Source organism: Saccoglossus kowalevskii, chromosome 2 (genome assembly GCF_978046115.1).
Source record: "Saccoglossus kowalevskii chromosome 2, keSacKowa6.1, whole genome shotgun sequence".
NCBI lineage: Eukaryota > Metazoa > Hemichordata > Enteropneusta > Harrimaniidae > Saccoglossus > Saccoglossus kowalevskii.
The window spans coordinates 6,890,021-6,913,020 of record NC_140642.1 but is presented as its reverse complement, the minus strand read 5'-3'; the positions used below and the strand labels follow the sequence as shown (position 1 = coordinate 6,913,020).

The 23,000-nt window shown below is 39.8% G+C and overlaps 1 protein-coding gene across 1 annotated transcript; it reads right to left on the bottom strand.

The window, feature by feature from the left end:
- Positions 1-1,297: 1,297 nt before the first annotated feature.
- Positions 1,298-13,858, bottom strand: LOC100376201 (transmembrane protein 26-like). Its single transcript, XM_006813126.2, has 3 exons — positions 13,662-13,858; positions 9,196-9,367; positions 1,298-3,474 (listed from the first exon to the last, which is right to left on the bottom strand). Exons 1-3 carry the CDS (start codon positions 13,856-13,858, stop codon positions 2,740-2,742), a joined length of 1,104 nt encoding a protein of 367 aa, XP_006813189.1. The 3' UTR covers positions 1,298-2,739.
- Between the last annotated feature and the right edge of the window lie 9,142 nt (positions 13,859-23,000).

Here is a 23,000-nt window from a genome sequence, read left to right as displayed (position 1 = left end):
ATACATATTGAATACATTAGTATTTAACTGTGTGGCAATGTGGGATATCAGTGTTTCACAGATGATAGTATGCCATTATGAATTACAGCAACATTTTATACGCTTGGGCTTGTAATTATGTCAATATGTCGCCTACTTGTACCCAAGTTATAAGTTGAGTTTGTAGGCTATTTCTACTTTCCTAACATACATATGACAAAATCAACATTGTCATGATATAATGAAATATAAAACATTGTTTTGTAGATACAGCTAGAGGGTACATTATATTGTAGGGTCAACATTTAGTTTAATAAAAAAAATAAAAATGTTAGCACGCTTTGATTACAAATGCACAGTTGTGTTATTATATACATGTAATCAATCCTGCCCAGGATCTTAAAGTAGAAATTGCAAGTCAGCAATAAGTAAAATGAGGCTTTGTTGGGTGTTGCATTGATCACCAGAACCCATCACTAGTTATTCTTATAGTAACTGGGAATGAGACTTGCAGTGTTGTGGATGTCTGTAGAGTTTCCACAAATCTTCGAACAACATACTCCGACCAGTAGAATTTAGGGGAGTACTTCAAAGTAAAGCTCATTTTAATATTTGTTTGTCTTCAGTAATTTATGCTCCAACTCTGAGTTATTCTATATAGTATGTAACTCTTGAGAGAAAATTCCAGTATTTATTGACGCAACAATTAAATGATGATTTTTAATGTAGTTCTTGGGCTGGTAACATCAATACTACAAGTTCTTCAACCTTTGTCTACAAAGTTCAAAGTGATTTTGGACAGATATACATGTCCCGAGATCAATCGTAACAAAGTAAAGTTCATTCAAGCCTTCTCTACATACCAGTTGCTATATGCCAGCCAATGGCCTTAAATCATTTGTTAATCACCCGTCATTATATGCTACATTTAGTTTCGTTGGTTACGCAACTACAATAATTCGTGTGCTTTGTTTAATAATGTGCAATGACTGAATTTGATACTCGCTAGATAATAAGACACCATGCCATCTAACCACATTGCGGAAATTGCAAATAAGATTTTTATGATGGACCATTCATGTCTACTTAATCTATGAAAATGGCAAATCAGAGCATACTGTAACAACAATACACAAAATGGCACTTTTAATTACGTGCAACATACATAGTTTCAAAGTTTCCATGTCTTGTATTACAAGACATGACTAGCACCAAAGAGTTAACCTGTTATTATTACTGCGACATAAGCATTATGGATACTAATCAATCATTCACAGAAGTCAATATTTTATTTGATTAAACCACACAAACATTGACATATTGTGCGACGTCTATATTGTTTATTGAATTAATATATTGAGTTGCTTTGGCAACATCAGTAAAATGGCTCAGTTAAATTAAGTTTTCTGGAACAAATCAATAAATGTGCTTGTAATTTTATTCAACATAAAATGGCATATGATAATTGTGCGTATTATTATTGAGTTTACATATTAATTCTTGGAATATTATATATTTACACTGCCACTACATTCATTGTATGTTATGAAATACGTCATATCGATAAACAGTTAAGTGGTCAAAATAACTTATTTAAAAATCAACATTTCAACACTGTAAATATGAAATAATTCTACAGCGATAACAATAATACACTCAACATTATCACTAACCACATCACATATTACACTGTCCAACTGTGGAAATGGGAATATACATAATACATTTACAACCACTAAGTACAAAAACAATATTCCCCAAATTTGTAGAAATATAACAAGCATACACAGCTATGACTCATCCGAATTTTGTTTATCCAACTGGTTAAATCACATAATACATGGAATTATTGTAATGTTTCCTTATTGATAAAACTACTATGTTGAATTGAACATTTTGTTTTGCGATATAAATAAACACACCAACTACCTATATATTCAACCACTTCTGTATTTACATTATTTTTGGTCAAATTATGTATTTAACCTCTATATTTCTGAAAATTTTATTGTTATTATTAAAATTATTAGGGTCATCCATTCAATTTGACGAACAGACGAAACATCTTCGTGTATATGACATAAGGACGAACAAATATGACATGATACGGTTGAAAAGGCATAACGTACACACTTCCAAAACGATTTAGTATATATTATATACAATTATATATAAATTTATGAAAACATCACAATATATGAGAATTGCAATAAATATGAAAACGCTATGCGAGATTATTTCGATGTTACAGTATTGTAAATAAATATATTGGGCAATGTTCGACACCAAACAGGCATTCCTGCCAATTTAAAGAACCCCTGACACACACACACGAAAGATAAACTCTCTGAAATGTGATACGTTGCTAACGGCTACAATGGCTTCACTCAAATCGTTCCCTACAAAATATTAGAACCATCGCTAATTGCTGTTTTGTTATTTTCAAACAAACAGACGTATTTACACCACTAAAAAAATAATAATAACGGCTTGGCAGGACATTGGAAACAGCTTGTTTTGGTATAACACTTGCCGTTTTCTATAAATAATATTCATGGCAATAAGAAATATGATCACGCCACAGTCAGCAGGCGTATACGTGATAATATAATAAATACGATTAATTTACCGATATTTACTTTATGACTCTTTATTTAGTTTCAAGCCCTTGTATACTAAATATCAGTAAATTAAATTTATTACCAGTTCTACATCTGCTGACTGTCGCATTACATCACAGCAGTCGATCAGCTTTGCGCTTTATTGGTAGGCTTCATTTACGTAGGTTTGTAATCGTACGTGACTGCTTTTCTCGTCGTTTTCGCGATTTCCAATGATTCGTTCATCCTGTTTTCCGTCCGCCTCGAACTCTTTGTCGGAGGACACGGTGTTTTCTGTTGATAAGTTTTTTTTCTTCGATCGCGCTTCGATGTATAGTACCACAAGTCTGTATATCTGTAATGCGATTACTAACACGTTTTTGGTAGTAAACCAAAGCATCATCTGACTGACAGCATTCTTACCAAACAACAGATATAACCGCATTAAGAGAAAAGGTCCGTCTTGCATCATTATGGATATCATGATGGACCATACCTCAGTTTCACAGAACATGCACGCGTGATCACTATCATTGTTATGTTCCGCGTCTTCTGGTTTCACCACGTTCTGCACTTTCAAACCAGAAACCCTCGGCTTTCTAGCTTTTGTGGCTGTCAGAACTAGAGTGAACTGTAGGAGGCTCCAGGTCCAAATCATCAATATGCACAAGACGAGAACTCTGTCGCACTTTACGCTATTCTCCTCGATGCTTTCTGATGAAAATTCCAATATATCAGCAGCCATCCCAAGATAAACCAATAGGAGTTGTGATAACTGGTCACGTGTTATTTCGCCCATTGGTAGTAACCATCTTCCCAAAATAATGAGGCACATCAACAATTGTTGCAAAGCCAGAATCCAACTGTCATCAGATAGCGTTACTGGTATAGTTATCTGGACAATTAAATAATAAATAAATAACATAAGTACGTTAATGAGTACAACTATGATAAATTAGTAGGTAATAACCCATGAACACAACTCTAATGCAATATATCATTATCACAATTCAAATGTTGAATATGTATTCTAAAATACTACATGTGAACGTGTGTTTTTATTAAGAAACAATTAAGACGTGCGTTCGTCTATCGGACAATTCCGGTGATGTTTCACTAACTTGAATTATGTGGCAATATTCATACTATTATTATAGTATTTTGTAGTTAAATTGTAGTGGACCGCCATCCAAAACACACCTCCCTTCGGAAACCAGAACACCGTCAACATTCGGTTTAATTAAATACAGCCATTATATTGTATGTGGCTGTATTTAATAAAACTACTAAATAAACGTATTGTATGCACGGCCTGAATGTTTAATTGAATATCGTTTACTTAAGTCAATTTGTCTAATGGAAAGTAGTTCTATACGCGACTTGTCAAATGCAATAAGATATATGTGTAAACAGTGAAATGGTAATTTAAAGTAAATGTAAATATTCACATTACTGGTGCACAGTGTATTTACCGTACGTAAATTAGCTTCACAAGTGTCATGGCCTTCTAGAAATCAGAACTATGTTTTTTTTTTATTATTTACTGGACGATATTAGAATATGCTTTAAATTATGGATCATGATCACAGTTACAAATTACCTATTTTTGGATTTTTGGTCTTTTTATACCGGTTTATTACTGATTAGTGTAGTTTAAAAACCTTTACCAAATACTCGATAGAACTCCTAGGCTATATTGTCATCCCAAAATATCAATAAATGGAAGTACGACCCCTGACAAGTCACGTGTCTGTAAAATGTATAACACGTTGTCCCAGGCTCTGTCGCATTCCCACTACTTTGTAGTTATTAAACACTTGTTAGCGCTTTTGAAAAACACCTTTATGTCGTTGTACCTGGCATGCTCGGGCAAGTCAAGTACAACCGCGGGCCGCAAATCGGTTTCTTGTCCCAAAAGATTAACATATTATTAAGTTAACTAAAAAAACAATGAAGTCAGTTATTTATGTTCAACGCCGCAGGGGAAATCAACTTACTATTTTAAATTAATCAATGCACGGCATAGTCGTAACAACAAATATCGAATTACAACACGCAGAAAATAACAAGTTGTGATTAACAAAATTCAAAGTACGACCACAATGATGTTATTACATGTACATTATTAGTGGTGCAATACTACCCGAATAAAATTGGTTCATAAATTTCAACTATCGTAGAATCTTTTACCCAAACGGTGCGATTGCGCGGCTTGCCATTAACTCGGGGCAAATTGCACAATGTTTTGAAAGCAAAAGTGTGCATCGTCATCGTTCCAAAAAAGCATGGTCTGCGTTTTACGCAAATTATTTTATATTTTTAATCCATGAAACACTGAAGCAATAGTGGCATTTGGGGTAGATATACATGCTTTGACATTTATGTGTTTGTTATGGAATATCCGTTTAAATACTGATAAGCGGTGGAATTTTTCAACGATAATTTCATTTTTCAAATGCGGACTCGACCCAAAGAACCCAAAGCAAAGTGTTCTTGATGATATTCCAGCATTTATTTCACAACCGATCTACCACAATGGCGCAATACGCCAACTCAACCACCAAACACATGTACCTCCCGCCTCCAGTGCGGTTGCTAACCATTGAATTACATTTCCATAAAGCATACAATTGTAGGGCAGCGAAGCAATGTGTTGACAGTCAAAGGCTGCACATTATAACGTGGCCACGTGACTAGTCTTAACGCACATAGGTCTTTTCACAATACGTAATACAAAACGATATATTTATAAACATAAGATATGTGTTCATCATACAAACGAATATTGCCCAAAACACGCAATAGTACAAACTATTATCATTACCAGTGTTCACTTTTCATAACCAATACAGATGCAAAACGACAATTGCGCTATTCTGAATTGTGTGCAAATAAAAACTAGCATTGTATATTTAATGTAATGATAAATTTTAATCGCGTTTTAGATTCAGAACTTATTGTGGCAATAGTAATCGGTAGACATCAACATAAGCCTTGAGTCATCCACGTATTAAATAATGAAATTGGGGATTCCGGTGAGTACCATATATTGCTACAATATCTGGCATGTAACTACATGAAATAGTATCTACCCAAATGTCACATTTTGGTGGCAGTCGTTCTTGTGCTAAGTTAAACAGCACCTGGTGGAGTAGTAAGGTAATTTGATTGGCTGAGCAAATGGCCACCTGGGCTCGTACATCGAGGCAGGAAAGACTAGCTTTTGGCTAGTCACTTGCCAGGGGACCAGCGACGAGTGAGCACACAAATAAATACATAATTGCAAATATAACAATTACACTCTACAAAAGCCGCAATTGATGTCAGAAATCTCCTTGTATTTAAATTTACATATTAATTGATTAATAAAATGTTACTACTTTATACCGTATTCCGCTGTAAATCACTAAGGGTCGGTGACTTAAATTGGTAACAAATTATTCTTAAATATCATTTTAATAATAAAAAAAGACCTGCATGTATGGAGATTGATTTGTTCTTGCAAGTTTAATATTTTATGTGAACAGTACAGCACAATTTGACTGCTCATTAGCGAGCCAATGGGTGTGAAAATGTCCTACAACGAACCACAGCGCAACTGGGTAACTATTGACTAAGAGTTTGCTACAGTACACTACACTCGTACACTTAAGGTAGCGAGACTATTATTTGTGTTGAAAATTACGATTTTCACATTTATTTATTAATTGATGAAATGCACCATAAACTTTCATATGATAAAGTCATTATAACATAGAATGTCATGTAAGTTGGTTAAAATATAGATTTTCTGAAGGGAAGCAAGGCAGCCTCAGTAGTGTTTTCCAAAATCAACAACACAGGTTTAATCTGTGTGCCTATAAGTTTCAAAGATAAACTCAAGACAAAGCAATGTTAGGATGTGTTATCAGTAGCTATCTGACACACAATGAGTGTTTCCAAACATTTGAGTGGTTTGTTTCCGCCCCTGTTTGTTTCACAGATTAGTCATTTGCATATGAATGTGTCAGACACAAGGTCACACAGCCACTGAAAAAAAATCATTGATTTTGGTGTTTTCATATGCCGAATTTATCCAATTATAGCTATCCCATTCCTTTATATTTTGGTTTCCAATAGCCTTACACATTTGGATGTCCCTACACATGGTAAAACAGACCTTGATGGGAAAACAAATTGATTGTGCCGATAAACAAGCTTGAAAATCTTTGCTGTTACTTTATGGACGTTTTCTAGGAGTTTATGTTTTTCAAAATACAAGGTCTTTAACAAAAAATAACGTATACTTATTGTCGTCGGATTAACACCAAATTTTCACAGCTTTAAGGTGACAATGAGAGGAACTTGAATGTGTCCAGACAAACTATTTCATCGATTATTTACCAACGAGTTGTGGTTTGAGTTGGGGGCAATGCGACTAAAACAGTAATTGAAATTCAGGACACTATTTTTTAAAACGCGTTGCTTGAATAAAACTAACCAGACACATTCAATTTATCAGACTATTGAACAACTAGGAAAAGTGAAAAAAAATACTTCTTATCGCCAGCATAAATGCGTAATTATTTTTTTTACAGAAAAAGTAATTTTTCACCTTTGATGCAGATACGGGCATGCAAAATACACTTGTGAAAAGCTTGAAGTCTGGCGATTCTAAAAATATATACTTTCCCGGGTCTATTTGTAGTCATTTAGTCACAATTAGAAGATGAAAACAAGTATGCAAATAATAGTCCCGCTACCTTAACACCTAAAATGGTAAATACGTTAAGTTTGGCGAGGCTTATGCTGCTTAGCGATAAAGCCACTCGGTAGTGCAAAACATTTATTTTCGATGATATTTACCTTCATCTAATCATTTTTGACAGAAACCCACACATGTAAGTTTTTTTATTTTCTTTAAGTGTAATTGATCATCACTGGTATTATCTCTTCCAAAGAAGTATGATGAAACATTGGGGAGAATGGACGCTTTTTTGTGATATCTCCGCGAGCATTAGATATAGTGAATCAAGTTTTATAACACGTAACTCAATCCCTAGAAATGGTTGCAAAATCACACGAAACAAAACTGAAACTGTTCAAATAATCATTCGAGGAATCAAATTATCTGCACATGCAAACTAAAAATGCATCGTTTATATTTATCCATGTGCCGAGAAGGGTTGCACTGCATCGCTTATATTTCTCCATGTGCCGAGAAGGGTGAGACTGCATCGCTTATATTTCTCCATGTGCCGAGAGGGGTGAGACTGCATCGCTTATATTTCTCCATGTGCCGAGAGGGATGGGACTGCATCGCTCATATTCCTCTATGTGCCGGGAGGGGTGAGGTTGCATCGCTTAAAATCTTCCTTGTGCCGGGAGGGGTGGGATGCATCGTATATATTTTGTAGCTGCCGGGCGGGTACGTCTACTTCGCTTATATTCGTCCTTGTGTTAGTATCAGGGGTAAATTCTTCTCCTCGGGGTTCTCCACACTTGTCAGGGGGCAATCTCGTCTCGTCTCTCTATCGCGTCCCCTTGAGGTACGGGGTCGGGTAAGTCACTTAACTTTACAGTCAAATAAGACACACACAACGAAATACGTTTCAACTTTCGTCTTAGTCGATCAGTCGAGCACTCTATAAGACACAGCGCCCTGGGGAAAAATCCCCAAGACTATCGCAAGGCTGACCCAAGACTCTCCAGGACTCTCCAGGACTGCCACTGTTCTGGTGTACTCGCCAAGACCAACTCAAAGTCTCTTTATTCATTTTCAAAACTCTAACCAATTACAAAACAGTAAAAAGATTCTAGGGCGTAACCTTCAATCATAAAGCCAATCACACTAAGTACTGAATACGTCATATCTTTTGATTAATCGTTCACTACATTAATAACTACGGATACCAACTGTCAGAAAGAGTAGTCTGAATAGCGACGGTTATCTCGTAATTAGTTCCAAATCACTGAGCCAAGTTCCGTCCAAAACTTCAAATAGGCCTAAACGATGACAGACATAACACAGCAATTCGCTAATAATCAGCTAATTAAGTCGGTCAACAGATACGCGTAAACAAATTCATGACATTAGGAGGAGCGGGGCTGCATCGCTTATATTTCCCCACCTGTTTGGCTGATGGGGCTGCATCGCTCATATTCCTCCATCTGCCGGGAGGGGTGGAGGCTGCATCGCTTAAAATCTTCCTTGTGCCGGGAGGGATGGGATGCATCGTATACTAGTATACTTTTGTAGCTGCCGGGCGGGTGCGTCTACTTCGCTTATATTCCTCAATCTTCTTGGAGGGGTGGGGGCTGCACCGCTTATATTCCTCAGTCTTCCGAGAGGGGTCACGGTGGGGGCTACACCGCTTGTGCCATATGCTCCATATGCAAGGAGGGATGGGGCTGTAGTTCTGTTTTTACACAACATGTTATTGTTTACTTAATTTATGTTTTAAAAAGAGTTGGCAGCGACAAAATCAATAATTGTTTGTATTCACCATTTTTGAATTATGTAATGTATGTTTGTTTGTTGAGATTATTTTTCTTTTTTTATGTGTGAACCTTTGTTTTAAAGACGCTCGATTCCTGTTTAGCGTTCACTGTCACTGAAGTTTTCATTGTCACTTACCCCGCTCAATTCTGACAACGTGGTTTGATTGATATAATATACGTCATCAATTAAACGACAGGGTAAACCCGTGTCTGCAATGATTCGTAGTCGTTTATCGAGAAGGTCTTCTTCCAGAATCCATATACAGGGTATTATGGTGCCTAGGTAGAGGAACACACTCGGACAAAACCTGCAGAGATAAACAACTAAATTAATATAGAATAAAACATTTGCAATTATGTAAACAAACACTCATTTAGAATGTGGACATAATACCGCTTAAATACCACTCATAAAATGGGGAAGATGAATAATATAAAGTGCATTGTCTGAAGAGCACTTTCCTTATAGTTCCAGGCAGTAAAGATATCACTTCACTACAAGTACCCTAAGATATCAATCCTATTTCTGGAAATGCTAATTCAACCTTCCATCCTTATTGGCTATCGCGCATTCGTTTTGGGGATGGGTATTTAAAAAAAAAAACCACGTGGTATTCTTCAGTTGCTCAACATTGTGTATCGCTGCTTACTTTAACACACAACAACAATTCTGACATTTTCTAGGTTTTCACACAATCAATACCCCCGCAAGATACCCGAATTTCATGTAATCACACCAGTGGGAATGGGAGTCTAGTTTGATATCCCATTGACCAGTTAACACTGGTATACTTACTCCATAATATCGGGTTTGAATGCATGAACGTAATGTGTGTGCAAGTCAAAGATGATATTTCGGGGTGTTAGGATTTATCATAACCTCGGGTAGAGGGCGATATCTCTTTATAGACAAATGGATGTAAATATCTACCGTATCCCGGAAATAAATACCACAACAAAAATGTAAAAACAATTCTATATAATATATTACGCCTTAGCTTATACTTGGATAGTCATGACACATTGTGTATAGGATAGGAAATTCAAGTTAAATTCTAAAGATACACCAAGAATATCTCGAATATTGTTCGGTCAGCTAATAGTTTGTGTGTCACAAAAGATAATAGAAACATACAATAAAATATCTTGGTGTTGTCGGCGCTAAGTATAATACATATCTTTGTTTGATCACCATGAATATAATAAAAATAGCCTAAGTGTAAAATACACCTATAAGTCCAATATAATGATAAGTTATCAGTATGCGATGAATCATTCCAATCTCAAATCAATTACTCTAAAATTCTTTATTAGATTTTTAATTTCGGTATATCATTTGAACATGAGCTTATTACTTATAATGCGTCATACTAAGCGAGACAGTATGTTTAAAATAAATTAAAATATTAATTTCCGGCATTCCTCTTATTTAATAGATCACTCAACCGACTATCATCGATATTGTAATATTTTATCCGTAAACCTTCAAATGTAATCTGTGAAAAATCATTGAATACTGAAGTTTTGTGTCCTAAGAAACTTTCTGAATATTTTTAATTATGCTGTTTCGCCTGGAACATTTGAATATTCATTTGCATATTTCGTTCTGCTTGACTTATAATGCAATCGTACGAGTGTCGCATCCCATCACGCACTGTGCATATCAATGACGTTGGGAGTAAGTCTGACGAAGACAATGTATTGTGACATTTAACATATGAATAATGAATTAGACGTAATATTCTCTTTCTTCGTTGAACAAAACTGAGATTTCATCAAATGGAAGAAATGCTGTCGGCTTGTGTAATTTAATAAAGTTTCATTAATTTTTATTTTTTTGTGTGTTTACGCTGGTTTATCTCTGAGGTGTCTTTAGATTGGTTGAGCGACGGCGGTAGTGCATCTTTCATACTCTCCAAATATTCAACATCGGATGTGTACGGATGTGCCCTGCCATCCTCAGTTAGCCAGTGGTTTCCAAGTACAATTACCAGTTTAAAAAAAACGCTTCCAAATCCTGGATATACTTTCCGTGACTGATACTTTCAAACCAGTAGTGCAAATCTAGTTTCATCAATGTACTGTAAAATACGTTAAAAATGTAATGCAAATTTGACCGTGACCCAATGCATGAATTAACAGAATCATTGTGAGAACTAACTTTATTTTATGTCAGCGAAATCTTGAATTAGAGAAATTATGGATTAGCTAAATTAGCTAATACATACAATTCTAAAACACTTACCACATCGTGTATTCATTTTTGCGGGAAAATGTTTTTTTTACCGCAACTTTGCGGGTTTCATCCATTCGTTACAGATTGTTTTAACGGGTGTTCTCTATTGATCCAATATGGTAACGCAGCGGTAATTAGTCTACTGTAGTTCAATGCATTGAACAACACTGTGCCATCGGATCATAGTCGGATTGAAAACTAGCGAGCGTTATTCGATATATCAGTTCCACTTGTGACGTCACACGTGCTTGGTACCACTTGTTGCCTCCAGTCAGGGGTAGACATAATGAAGTGATTTATGCAACAAAGTAACTGGAATAACAACTACCACTGTGTTACATTTTCCGATGCCGATCAAAGAGAATGAACGAATTTAGGTAATAGACACGCATTAGCTGTGAAATGAAGGTTAAATCCGCTGACAACATCATACATTGTTATTTTCAGGGTCATGGGTCAATAATGAATGTGACTGTTTTGTTTTTTAATTATCGCGTGTCACTTTAAATTTATCTTTAAACAGTATATTTAAATGTATACACAACAACGTGATATGGGAGATATTGAATGAGTATTATTTAATTTCAATAATTTCGACAACATATTTTGATTCTCGAAATTGAATCATGGATAATGGAATCTACATTTATGTTATTTATATTGTATTAAATTCACATTGTATTGCCGCCCATCGTAAATCGCCAGTACAATATACACTTTGGATCCAAATGTATAACAATCTACGCGACAGCCGTTGGGTAGCCCAATATAAAATACGTCCTTCGAAATATATGTGTTCGTTAAATTCAGACGAATATTGGCTTGCGGCGATGTTTTAAGGATTAAAACTGATTTGGGGATTCCAAGTCACCTTTGCGACTCAGTATTCAGTTTTGCGTGAAATGAGATTAAAGAGCATGTTGCTATGGCAACACCAATTCGTTTTTCTTCTGCTTTTATTTGGGTAAACCCTTTCATTCGCCGGTTTATCCATATGGCAATATTGTTTTTAGTTAAACTGAATTTAAGTAAAATTGTTCCCACCAAATCGAAACGTACGTTAACAATTCTGGAAACAAATGAACGACATTATTGCGAAATGATTAAACCGTAAATATTAATATTTCTTATACATAGGATATAAAATACCGACACTGTTGCATAGTCACGGGGTCACAGTAATTGTTTCTCCCTTTTTTAAATCTGAAAATTTTTAACGAAGGACCCTGTGGAACAAAAGTATTTTTACTTTCAAATTACAAAAACAGTTGTAAAACAGTTGTTGACGCATACATACATGTTTAAACCGATACTACCACTTGTCGTTGAAGTGTATTGTCAGTATACTGTGAAAACAATGCCCAACGAGGTTGCTTTGTGGTTGAAGACTGAATGGCCTTAGTTGAATGCTTGTAGAACAACGCATAACAATTGTAAAACTCGTCGTTTTACTTAGCAGATTGAAAGAGGCAGCCTGGCGAATCAACATTGTCATATTTATACAGGTGTAATGAAGGTTGTTAGTTGGTGACCTTGTCTAATTTCAAGGGGTTATTTGCAAATCGGGTAATGGCGTTAGGATTACTAGACAAATATTGACCACTTGCTGCGTAGGGATGTATTGTTCATCGCCAAATCACGCAAAATAGTCCGTATAACTTGGGCACATATTGTACATTAATGAACGCTTTATACTTTTTGATAAATAACTTGTATTTTGGCATTGATTCTGTCTAGGTCACGTTTGGGCGAGTTAATATTATTATTAATGCCACTCGGTATATATCAGTCAAATATAAATACGAACAATTAATACAAATGTAGCAATTTCATACAATATATTATAATAAATAATCATACATCATATGTATACGTCACTCTACGTGACGACAACTACAGTTAATCGCCTTCTACACGTCGTGCGTAACGCACCATTTCATACGATTAAGGGAAAGTGTAACACGAGTGTATTAACATGCTTGTTTTCATCATAGCCATGCATTCACCAGAACTACCAACGTCATATTTATTTAGGGGCACGACCAATGGGTCGAATACAAAATGAAGACCTTGTACCTATCATGCGTTTGTGTTGCAAAAGCTTGTATAACTGACAGGTGAACATCAATAACGATTTTCGAAGATTTCGTGCTCTAGATTCACTGTGAACAAAAAGAATCCCGTAATAATTACGCAATTCAAATAAATCAATAAGTTTATAACAGAGCTCGCTCACAGGGACATGTTCAGTTTCTACTTCAACGTTTCTACTTACTCAGTTACGTTTTGTCAACATTCACCAATGAATAAAAATATTATTAAATGGTGTCAAATTGGTTAACAGTACAGTGCTGTGTATAACGTACCATTTCCACTCTCCACCTTTCTTCACTATAGTTGTAACAAAGAATTCCGCGACGAGCATCAACGACGGTAGAATCAGTATCCAGTAGACACCGTCAGATTTTGTGTCAACTACTTTCCATGTGGCTATAAATGCGTGTATAATGAAGAGCAGCCTGGTAAGTATGGCCTTGATCAACGATATAGCCAGACACTTCATAGTTCCAGTTAGTTTCCGGGTGAGAAATCGACGATACTGGTTAGCGAGAGGATAAATGACTGTGTCGCGATTATAATGTATTCGTAATGTGCGATACCGTTGCACCACTGCCAAAGTTTGTAAGGCTGGTTTGCATTTGATTAGCATACGAAATGAGTTGACGATTGATTTTTAATATCCATCACTACGCGTTTGTTAATCAAATTAATCATAATTGGTATCCATAGTAACATAATGGGGATAACCTGTCAACATTGTGGCGGACTATCATTTCACAGTGACTCGAGGGACGCAAACAGGTGTGAGAGTGATATTAAAGGAACAATTCAAGAATTTACGAATCACTCATATCTGTTTGATTTGTTTGTTGTCTTGGCATTGGATTGGAGTTGGCGTTATCAAAAACGAATTTCATCGAAGCTGCGCGAAAATATTATGAGACACAATATATTCGTCATTCGTAACTCTGAACATAAATACAATGGCTACACCGTACACTTACACCATTCACACCGGGACATATCTTACAATGTATTATGTTTCCGTTTTCGAGAATGATACCCATATAATCTTAACTGATTAAAAAATGCTTGTTTGTTTGTTTGCTTTTTTGGCTAGTATCGTGTGAATATTGTTGTTTTCGTACCACACGTAATGCCAACCTGATTACGAGGTATATTATTGTACCGTAGTGAATTCGTCGAAATGTTCCGTCATTGGGGCCAATCACGTATTGTATTAGTTTTATTTTATTTAATCTGGATACAAGCTACATTTGACTATTAATTTCCAGAGAGTCGGAAAATCATGTATAAACGTAACATATGGTTAAAATATCACAATATACAAATAAAATATTAAAAACAGTTTTAAAAGGAGATTGGATAAAACAAATACACTTATTCATTTTACAGAAGTACATTGGGATTTGGGCACCATCTCGAGTAAATTGTTTCATAGGTTATTATTCCTATCGAATATAACTACTTCAAAAACTACATGAACACAGACTACTTTATAAGTCGATGGTGTATCAATGAAGCACTTGCTAAGTGTGAAGAAGGACAATTGATTATTGCAAGTTATATCATGTAAAATTTTGTTAATGTAAAGTGGCATATTCTAATACTATACAGTTTTTAACAAATGTACACATATCGATTTTTATGACAAAATAATGTGTTCCTGATTTAAGTTTTAAAAACTTGTACTTAACTGAGAGTTATTATTTGTAATATTAATGTTAAATGTTAATGTTAAAATCTAAAAAAAAAAAAAAATCTATTATCCCTATCGTTAGCATGTAAATAGAATAAAGGTGTCACACCTGTAGCTTGAGTCAAAAGCATTACGTCCTAAACTAAAGTATCAAGTCCACGTGGTGTGCACGTGAATGTTTTCATACAGGTCTCTAATCATTTCATTGCAAAACTATATTTGATCTGTCATTAAAAACTGAGGATTGGGGCTTGATTCAAACATCACACCAGTGCACAAGAAATATTCTCGGTGACTACCAATTAATTATAGACCTGTGTTATTGATGTAAGTTAATGGAGCGTATAACTATCAAAACTAACAACTTAATTTCCTGTCACTAATCAAGGCTGTGAACAGAATTATCATGTATCGTATAACTGATGCCTGATTGGGTTGTTTCCCCCAAAGCATTCGACGCAGTGGGATGCCACAAAGGTCTATTTTAGGGCCGATTCTTTGTGGAAAAAAATGTGGACAATTTTAAAAATCATACGAGAGCTGTGCTTTAAGAATTTAGCAAATTAACAATCATTTGTTTTTAAATGTCTTATTAAAACCGATAGTTGTACACCAGTCAGAATTTGTGTTTTAATCGACCACAACTCAAACTTTCAAAAAGCAGGTGATTGGTGAAAGACAGGTTTCAACTTTGTCAATCTATTTTAATGAGTATCATTAAAAACAAAGAAAAACTGAAATGTTGTAATAAAACTTCTACATGAAATTAGTCTTTTCGTGACGTCATCTTAGTTCAAAAGTGGACCATATTTTCTTCTAGGGATAGAAACATTTTTCGTACCTTATTTCGTGCCAATGTCTTTAACTTGTATTAAATAGCGGGTGTGATCGCAATGTATTGGGTGGTTACAATAAATACAAATTTAGTTGTAACCGCTGATGGCGGGTTTCAAGTTGGGTGGAGCGTGTACTCAGTTTTGTCGTGCTCAATGGTTTATAAATTGACCGGTTGGAGGCGCTCTACTAGATTACACAATCAAAGTCTTCAATAAACTTTAAGCAATGTAGTTAGTACGATTCGCACATTCAAGTTTCATCAAGTCTGTAAATTTGAAATGGCGTAAATGCATAGGATAATGCGCGAGTAGACGTTCATGTCGGTCAATGTGAAATATATATAGTTCAAATCTTTATTAACACTTACACATGGAAATGGTTACAAAAGTAAAACAAACAAAAACTAAATAAACTACTAATGATAAAAGAAAGAAAGAAGAAAAAACTATATACTACAAAGATAAAGTAAGGAAGCGCATACAATTATAGTAATTATATCGGCAGGTGTTTGTATCTTAAGTCCATGTAGATTTTTGTTATATTGTCACGTCTAATTGAATTATTAATTTGCTACTCGACATTATTTTGGTGAATTGTTTTTCTTCTGTAATAATATGAAAGTTTTTTATGCATTTTTTGGCTTCATTCATCATATTTATTACATGCCATCAAAAAATGGTTTTCATCTCCCTTGTTATTGTTTTTAACATATCATAGGTTCTATTATTGGTTGGTGTTCTATTGTGTCTCCATGTTTCAATTTTGAGACTGTGATCACTTAATCTAAACTTTTCATTGTTGCATTTTTGAGTTGCTTTAAGTAGACTTCTAATCCCAAATCAGATTTAAACTTTTGATACGTTACTTTGCGAGTATCATTATGAATTTCATTTTTTTTTCATTTTATAATAAACATAATTTCAATTATTTCATCAATAATTTTCATCTGTGTTGGACTAAGTATATCACATTTTTGTAATAGTTGTGTTTCATTAATATTTAATAGTAATGTTTCTACTCCTGTGTACATTTAGTTTTTCATTATTTTATTTCCATTCTTTATATGGTACATTTCACTCGGGCTATAAAGTAAACAGACTTCATGATGGTTATAGAATACAAAATTTACGAGTCTTTGTTTATGTAATCGTTAAAAAGCAACTCTACCCCCGCTAATATTCATTGTAAATCAATCCCTCTATCCCATGCACTGACTGGTAGCAATACACAATGAAGGCGATGACTGTTCTCTATGATAGGTTGCAAAGCTAGCGATAGTTTTCAGCATTTTAAGCTGCTTTTTACAAAGACTAAATGGTTGTTCGGCGTCACCTCGCAACACGAAATAAAAACAAATACATGACATAATAGAATATGGGTTAAAATATACGGGGTGGTTACTAGTATACTGTTATGTCAAACTAACTCATGAAAATAAACTTATGATTTGTTGGTCTTTGTGAAAAATAATAAATTGTCGCACTTCGAGCATTGGACCATTTCCATTCGCTGTATGGACTTCTATAATACAGATGGTATAGTATGTTCTAATGAGATTCTGTACTCTTGAGAACAATCCATGCGGTGAAAATGTTAAGTCTTATTCAGCGTCTAGTTAATGGACCGTGAAGCACTCTATAGTCATTTTCCCCGAGGAATTTTCAATATCAAGATTGTGCCCGTTCAAGTGATCGGCCAACTTTGCAACTATGGTAGTTTTCTTATTTGTCCATAAATAAATTACATAATAGCTAACGAAATTAGGCGAGGGTTCTTCGAACCCGCTTATTCACATAGTTCATACCCACCATAGACTCCGGTCAGTCAAAATGACTATTTTGAACTGTAGGCATTAATCAGCGCATCTGCCAGTGACGGAGAGATAGAATCTAGGTCAGGGGAAGCCCCATGACCTCAAGATTCTTTTACCCCTTACGTCACGAACCCACGTGACCGAGGCCACATGGCAACGCCATAGGCAGCCGTCCATCACTCTGGTTCCTTTCTCTCCGCCTCGAGGACTTAGACCAACGCGACGGAAAGAGTGGGGAGGTTGGGGGGGGACCCGGAGTCTATGGTGGGTATGAACTATGTGAATAGGCGGGTTTGAAGAACCCTCGCCTAAATTCACTACGTTCAATTACCCACCATAGACTCCGGTCAGTCAAAATGACTATTTTGAACTGTAGGCAGAGTCAGACACCGATAGGTGGCGGGTTTTTCCGAGTAAACAGAAAAAAAGGAATGATGAAAGTCTTTTCCCCGTCCGGGATGAAAACAAACTCAAAAACCTAAGTTAAGACCCAAGAAGGGTGGTGTCTTACCTTGCCTGTGCTGTCCACGAAGCAAGAAGCCAATGCTGCTGTGGTGACAGGGTTCGGTGCGCCCGAGAAAGCTAGACCCAAGCCGAATTCGGGGGTGATAAGCTTGAAGTAGGACCGAAACAGTTCACATGAGGGCGTAGGTCGAAAGAAGCGAAAACCTGGGAGCTTCCAGGGAGTGCTAGTGGTACAGACAATCTGCCCGCAAGAATGCCGAGACTGACTTATCGCCTATGCGCAGGGGCCCCTGCAGTCGTACGGGCTGGGTCAGCAAACAAGGCCTGACCCGTTACGACGGGGCCTAACCTGAAGAGACCCTGCTCAATAGATTGGGTGTCTCTTAGGTAGTAGTTGAAGACGTTCTGCGTCCTCCAGAAGCCTGCCCTCAAAATGTGTTCGAGGGGGGCGCCTGACGCTAGCGCTAGTGAGTTAGCAATCGCACGGACCTCATGTGCTCGTACTTGGTGTCTCTGCAAGGTTTGTGTTGAGGAGGATAGTGTTCTATAGACCTCCAGTATAGTCGCAGTAATCCACCTGGAGATGGAAGTCGGGGAAGCCGGCTTATCTTGTTTGCCAGGGCCGTAACACAAAAACATGTGTTTGGTTCCCTGTCTGGAAAACCTGGTACGGTTCTCGTAGCAACTCAGCGCTCGGACCGGGCAGAGAGAAGCAATTCCTCCTGGTCCTCCGGACCGACAATATTTGACAGCCGGGGGAGGACGATCGGCTGAGGATCGTGCCCTGGGATTTGGTTCTTGGCGAGAAACCCGATACGTGTCTTTAGTACAACTTGATCGTCCATAAAGGCGGCACAACCGTCCGCAAAGGACAGTGCGCCTAGCTCTGACCGGCGCCTACCTGAGGCGAGGGCCAGTAGGAAGACTGTTTTCCACGTCAAAAACTTGAGTGGTGCTGAAAAGAGGGGCTCAAAGGGAGGTCTGCTTAGGGCTGATAAAACAACCGACAGGTCCCAAGCGGGCGGTTCCTTTGAACGGGCCCTGGGCCTCTGATTATGGAAAGCAGTAAACAGTCTCCTAATAATGGGACAATCGGCTAAACTTGACCCCAAAGAGTCTTCTATGGCAGGGGACAAGGCTGACCTGTAGCCAACGATCGCTGCGTAGGACAGACCCACTTCGTCAAACAAGTGGACAAAGAAGTCTGCTACCTGGCCGATAGAGGGATGGCATGGATCAATCTCCCTTCCACTACACCAACCGGTGTATGCTCGCCACTTCGAGTCGTAGGCAGCGTTGGTGGAATCCCTGTTCGCCCTGGCCAGGACGTTGGCAGCCCGCTTAGATAGACCTTTCGTCTGCGCGAGTCTACTGAGAGCCTCCATGCGTGTAAGTGGTACACTGCTGGGCTTGTTGGTAGTGTGCCGTCCGGCTGGGACAGTAAGTCCGGTATGTCCGGCAGTACTACTGGAGTTTCGACTATCATTTCCAACAGTAGCGGAAACCAGGCCTTGGTCGGCCAATTGGGCGCCACCAGAGTTAAAATGCAGGTGGGCTCTTGTCGAAGTTTCTCCAGTACCCGGTGAATTAGCGGGAAGGGAGGAAAGGCGTACGCATCCATGTGGGACCAGGGGATCGATAAGGCGTCCACGGCCCATGCTCCTGGTGTCGGCAGGAGTGTTACGTACGTCGGGAGCTTGGCGTTCCGGGGTGCTGCAAACAGGTCTATCTTTGGACCGTCCCATAGCCGAAACAGTCTGGAGGCTACCCACTGGGGGATCTGCCACTCCGTGTTCTGGAGACGGAGTCGCCTCGAAAGGGCGTCTGCCAGACCATTTCTCACCCCTGGAAGGTGGTGTGCAGTTAGCTCCACATTGTATTCCAGGCACCAAAGGAGAATTTGCTCCGCTAGGACCGACAACGATGGGGAACGCGTCCCCCCCTCCTTGTTGATGTAGGAGACCACCGCTGTGTTGTCTGTGCGGAGCAGGACTCTGTGGTCTCGAACTTCGGGTCGAAAGTGTGAAAGTGCTAGGTGCACTGCTTTCAGCTCGAGCCAGTTGATATGGTGGTCCCGAACCCATTGCGGGGGCCATATTCCTTGGGCTTGTTTGTCCAATAGATGCGCTCCCCAACCTTGGAGGGAGGCGTCTGTTACCAGAGTCATGGTTGTGACGAGTGGGTCCAAGGGGACCCCCTGTCTGAGGTTGGTCAGTGACGACCACCAGGACAGGGTTTCCTTTACTTGGTCCGGGATCGATACCCGTCTGTTTAGTTCCCGTAGGTGAGCTCGGTATTCCAATAACAAGCGTTGGACCGGGCGGCTGCGTAATGCGGCCTGGGGAACTACCCTTCGAACGGAGGTCATCATTCCGATGAGCCGCATTAGTTCTCGGAGAGACACTGAAGGTACGCTGACTAGGCGTTCTGCTAGGTTGCTTAGCGCTAGGCAACGCGCTAGAGATGGGCGAACCAGGCCTACTTCGGTGTCGAACTCCATGCCCAGAAACACCAACTGTTGCGTCGGGTCGGGATGGGACTTTTTGTGATTTACTAACAAGCCCAACTGGTGAAGTAAATCCTGTGTAAGCCTTACATGTCTGGCTAATAACCCCTTGTCTGGGTTGTGTATCAACCAGTCGTCTAGGTACAGATTGATCTGTACCGACATTTGGTGGAGCAGCAGCACTACATGATTCATCACTCTGGTGAATACGTAGGGCGCTGTGGATAACCCGAAGGGGAGCACCCGAAATTCGAATACTTGGCCCAGATGAGCGAATCGAAGGAGAGGGCAACTCGCTGGGTGCATTGGTATGTGCAGGTAAGCATCGCATAAGTCTAAAGAGGCTAGCCAGTCCAGCCGGTGGATGGAGAGTAGGACACTGGATGGTGTCTCCATGCGGAACCATCGAGAAGCACATACTGGTTTAGTCTGCTTAGGTCCAGAACCGGACGCCAGCCGCCTGTATATTTTGGTACTACGAATACATTTGAGTTGAAGCCTGGACTTAGTGCCGGCTGAACTATTCTGCGTATGGCGCCCTTTCTTAGCAAACTGTCTACTTCCTGTCTGATTGCTTCTGCCTTGCAGGGGTCCCCTGGCAGTGCCCCCAACGGGGGGGACACTGACAAGGGAGGAGGAGATGTCAGTGGTATTCTGTAACCGTGTGTGACCACCTGGAGCGTCCAGGGATCGGTTACCCGCTGCCTCCAAGCCGGAATGCACCGGCGCAATCTGTGTGCAACAGGGATCTGTGGCCATGGGTTCGGCGGTTGCCGGCGGGGGGGGGGGTTCTCCTCTACCGTGAGGTGAGCCTCCCCGTAGATCACTGGGGTTACTAAGCTGTAGCCTGATCTCTTGCCGAACACAGGCCCATCCCCCCCGTCACAGAGGTAAGCGTCAAACATGCTTACCCCGCTGCCGGGGATGATGACCGCCCGAGGAGGAGGAGCCACCACCTGGTCCCCTCTTTCCTGGGGGCGCGCCGCTACCCTTCCCTCCCGCGGATGGGTACGAGCGCTTGCCTCCTGGCTGACTCTGTTTAGCGGAGCTAGTCCTAGAGCATTGTGCTTTCTGTGCCTGGGGCGCCCTCCGTTTACCCTTGGCAGCGGCCAACTGGCTAGCGGATTCGACTTGGACCATCTGGTTTGTTACACCCCGAAGCTCTGCGACCCCACTATCTCCCCATCAAAGAGGGTGGAGGATCTCCAGTCTGCGTAACTGAGGCAGTGACGTACCCCCTGACTCAGTTTGCCGGCGAAAACACACGCGTCTAAAACCGCATCTCGCTGCACAGTAGTAGCCCCGGCCAAGAGAGCCATATGACACTGGAGGATATCGCACATAGCCGTATGGTGGCCTACCATTAACTGTGTCGCCTGCTCTAGGAGGCGAGTGCGTTCTGCATCTGAGGTCTCAGAGTCCTGGGCGCGCACAAGAATGCGCTCCAGTGTGGCGCCCACAAATTCAAGGAAATTTATTGGTCGCAACTCCGCTCTCAGAGCATGTTGGATAGTCTCAGAATGAGTCGATGAGAATGACCATGGAACGCGGCCATCCCCCTTCACCCGGCTGGCAAAACAGAAGTTTGTGGTACCGGGGTCCGGGGAAGGAGCCTTGGGGTCCGGTCGGGGACTTCTGGTTTCATCCCATGAATTGGGGTCCGAATCCGAGATTGCCCCAATGGGGTAGCGTTTAGTCCAGCGAAAGGAGTTATGCAACAGATTACCCCAGCCCGGGGCTTTCGGCGTTACTTCCTCCGCGGCTGACCAACGACCGCCCCTCAACACCGTCTGCGCGCCGTCCCCCGCGCTCAGCGCTCGGCTGGACCAGGGGAGACGTGCGGCTGGGGTTGATCTGGATCCCGGCGCCTGTGATCCCATCAGCGTAGAAGCGACCGTAAGCGGCTGCTTTAGGATCGAGGGTGGGGGAATATACATAGCGTCACCTGGACTGATAATATTCCGCATCACCCCAACGGCGTGGCTCACTGAGTCGTTACGCAATGTGGACTCTGAGGGACCGCCCGAGGTACCCACTGTATCCGACGCGAGTGAACTGCCACCCTTCAGCCTAAATATGTGGGCGAGAGCGTGTTCAAGAGTGCGTCTCATGACAGGGTCGGTTCCCTCTGGGAACGCCTGTGGGTCGGCGAGAAGGGAGTAGAAACCCACAGCGGAACTCTGACTTGAGGGTAAATTAACCAGTCCGGTACCGCGCGGTGAACCCTGGCTGGTTGAAAGCGGGGGGGGGGAGGTACAAAGTATGTCCTGACCCGAATGCCCTGCCCCGAAAACGGAGTCCTG

Coding starts and splice junctions, on each gene's coding strand:
- LOC100376201 (XM_006813126.2), bottom strand. CDS start 13,858: ATGAAGTGTCTGGCTATATCGTTGATCAAGGCCATACTTACCAGGCTG. Junction 9,368..13,661: donor AAAGGTGGAGAGTGGAAATG/GTACGTTATACA, acceptor TTATCTCTGCAG/GTTTTGTCCGAGTGTGTTCC. Junction 3,475..9,195: donor CGTTGTCAGAATTGAGCGGG/GTAAGTGACAAT, acceptor TTAATTGTCCAG/ATAACTATACCAGTAACGCT.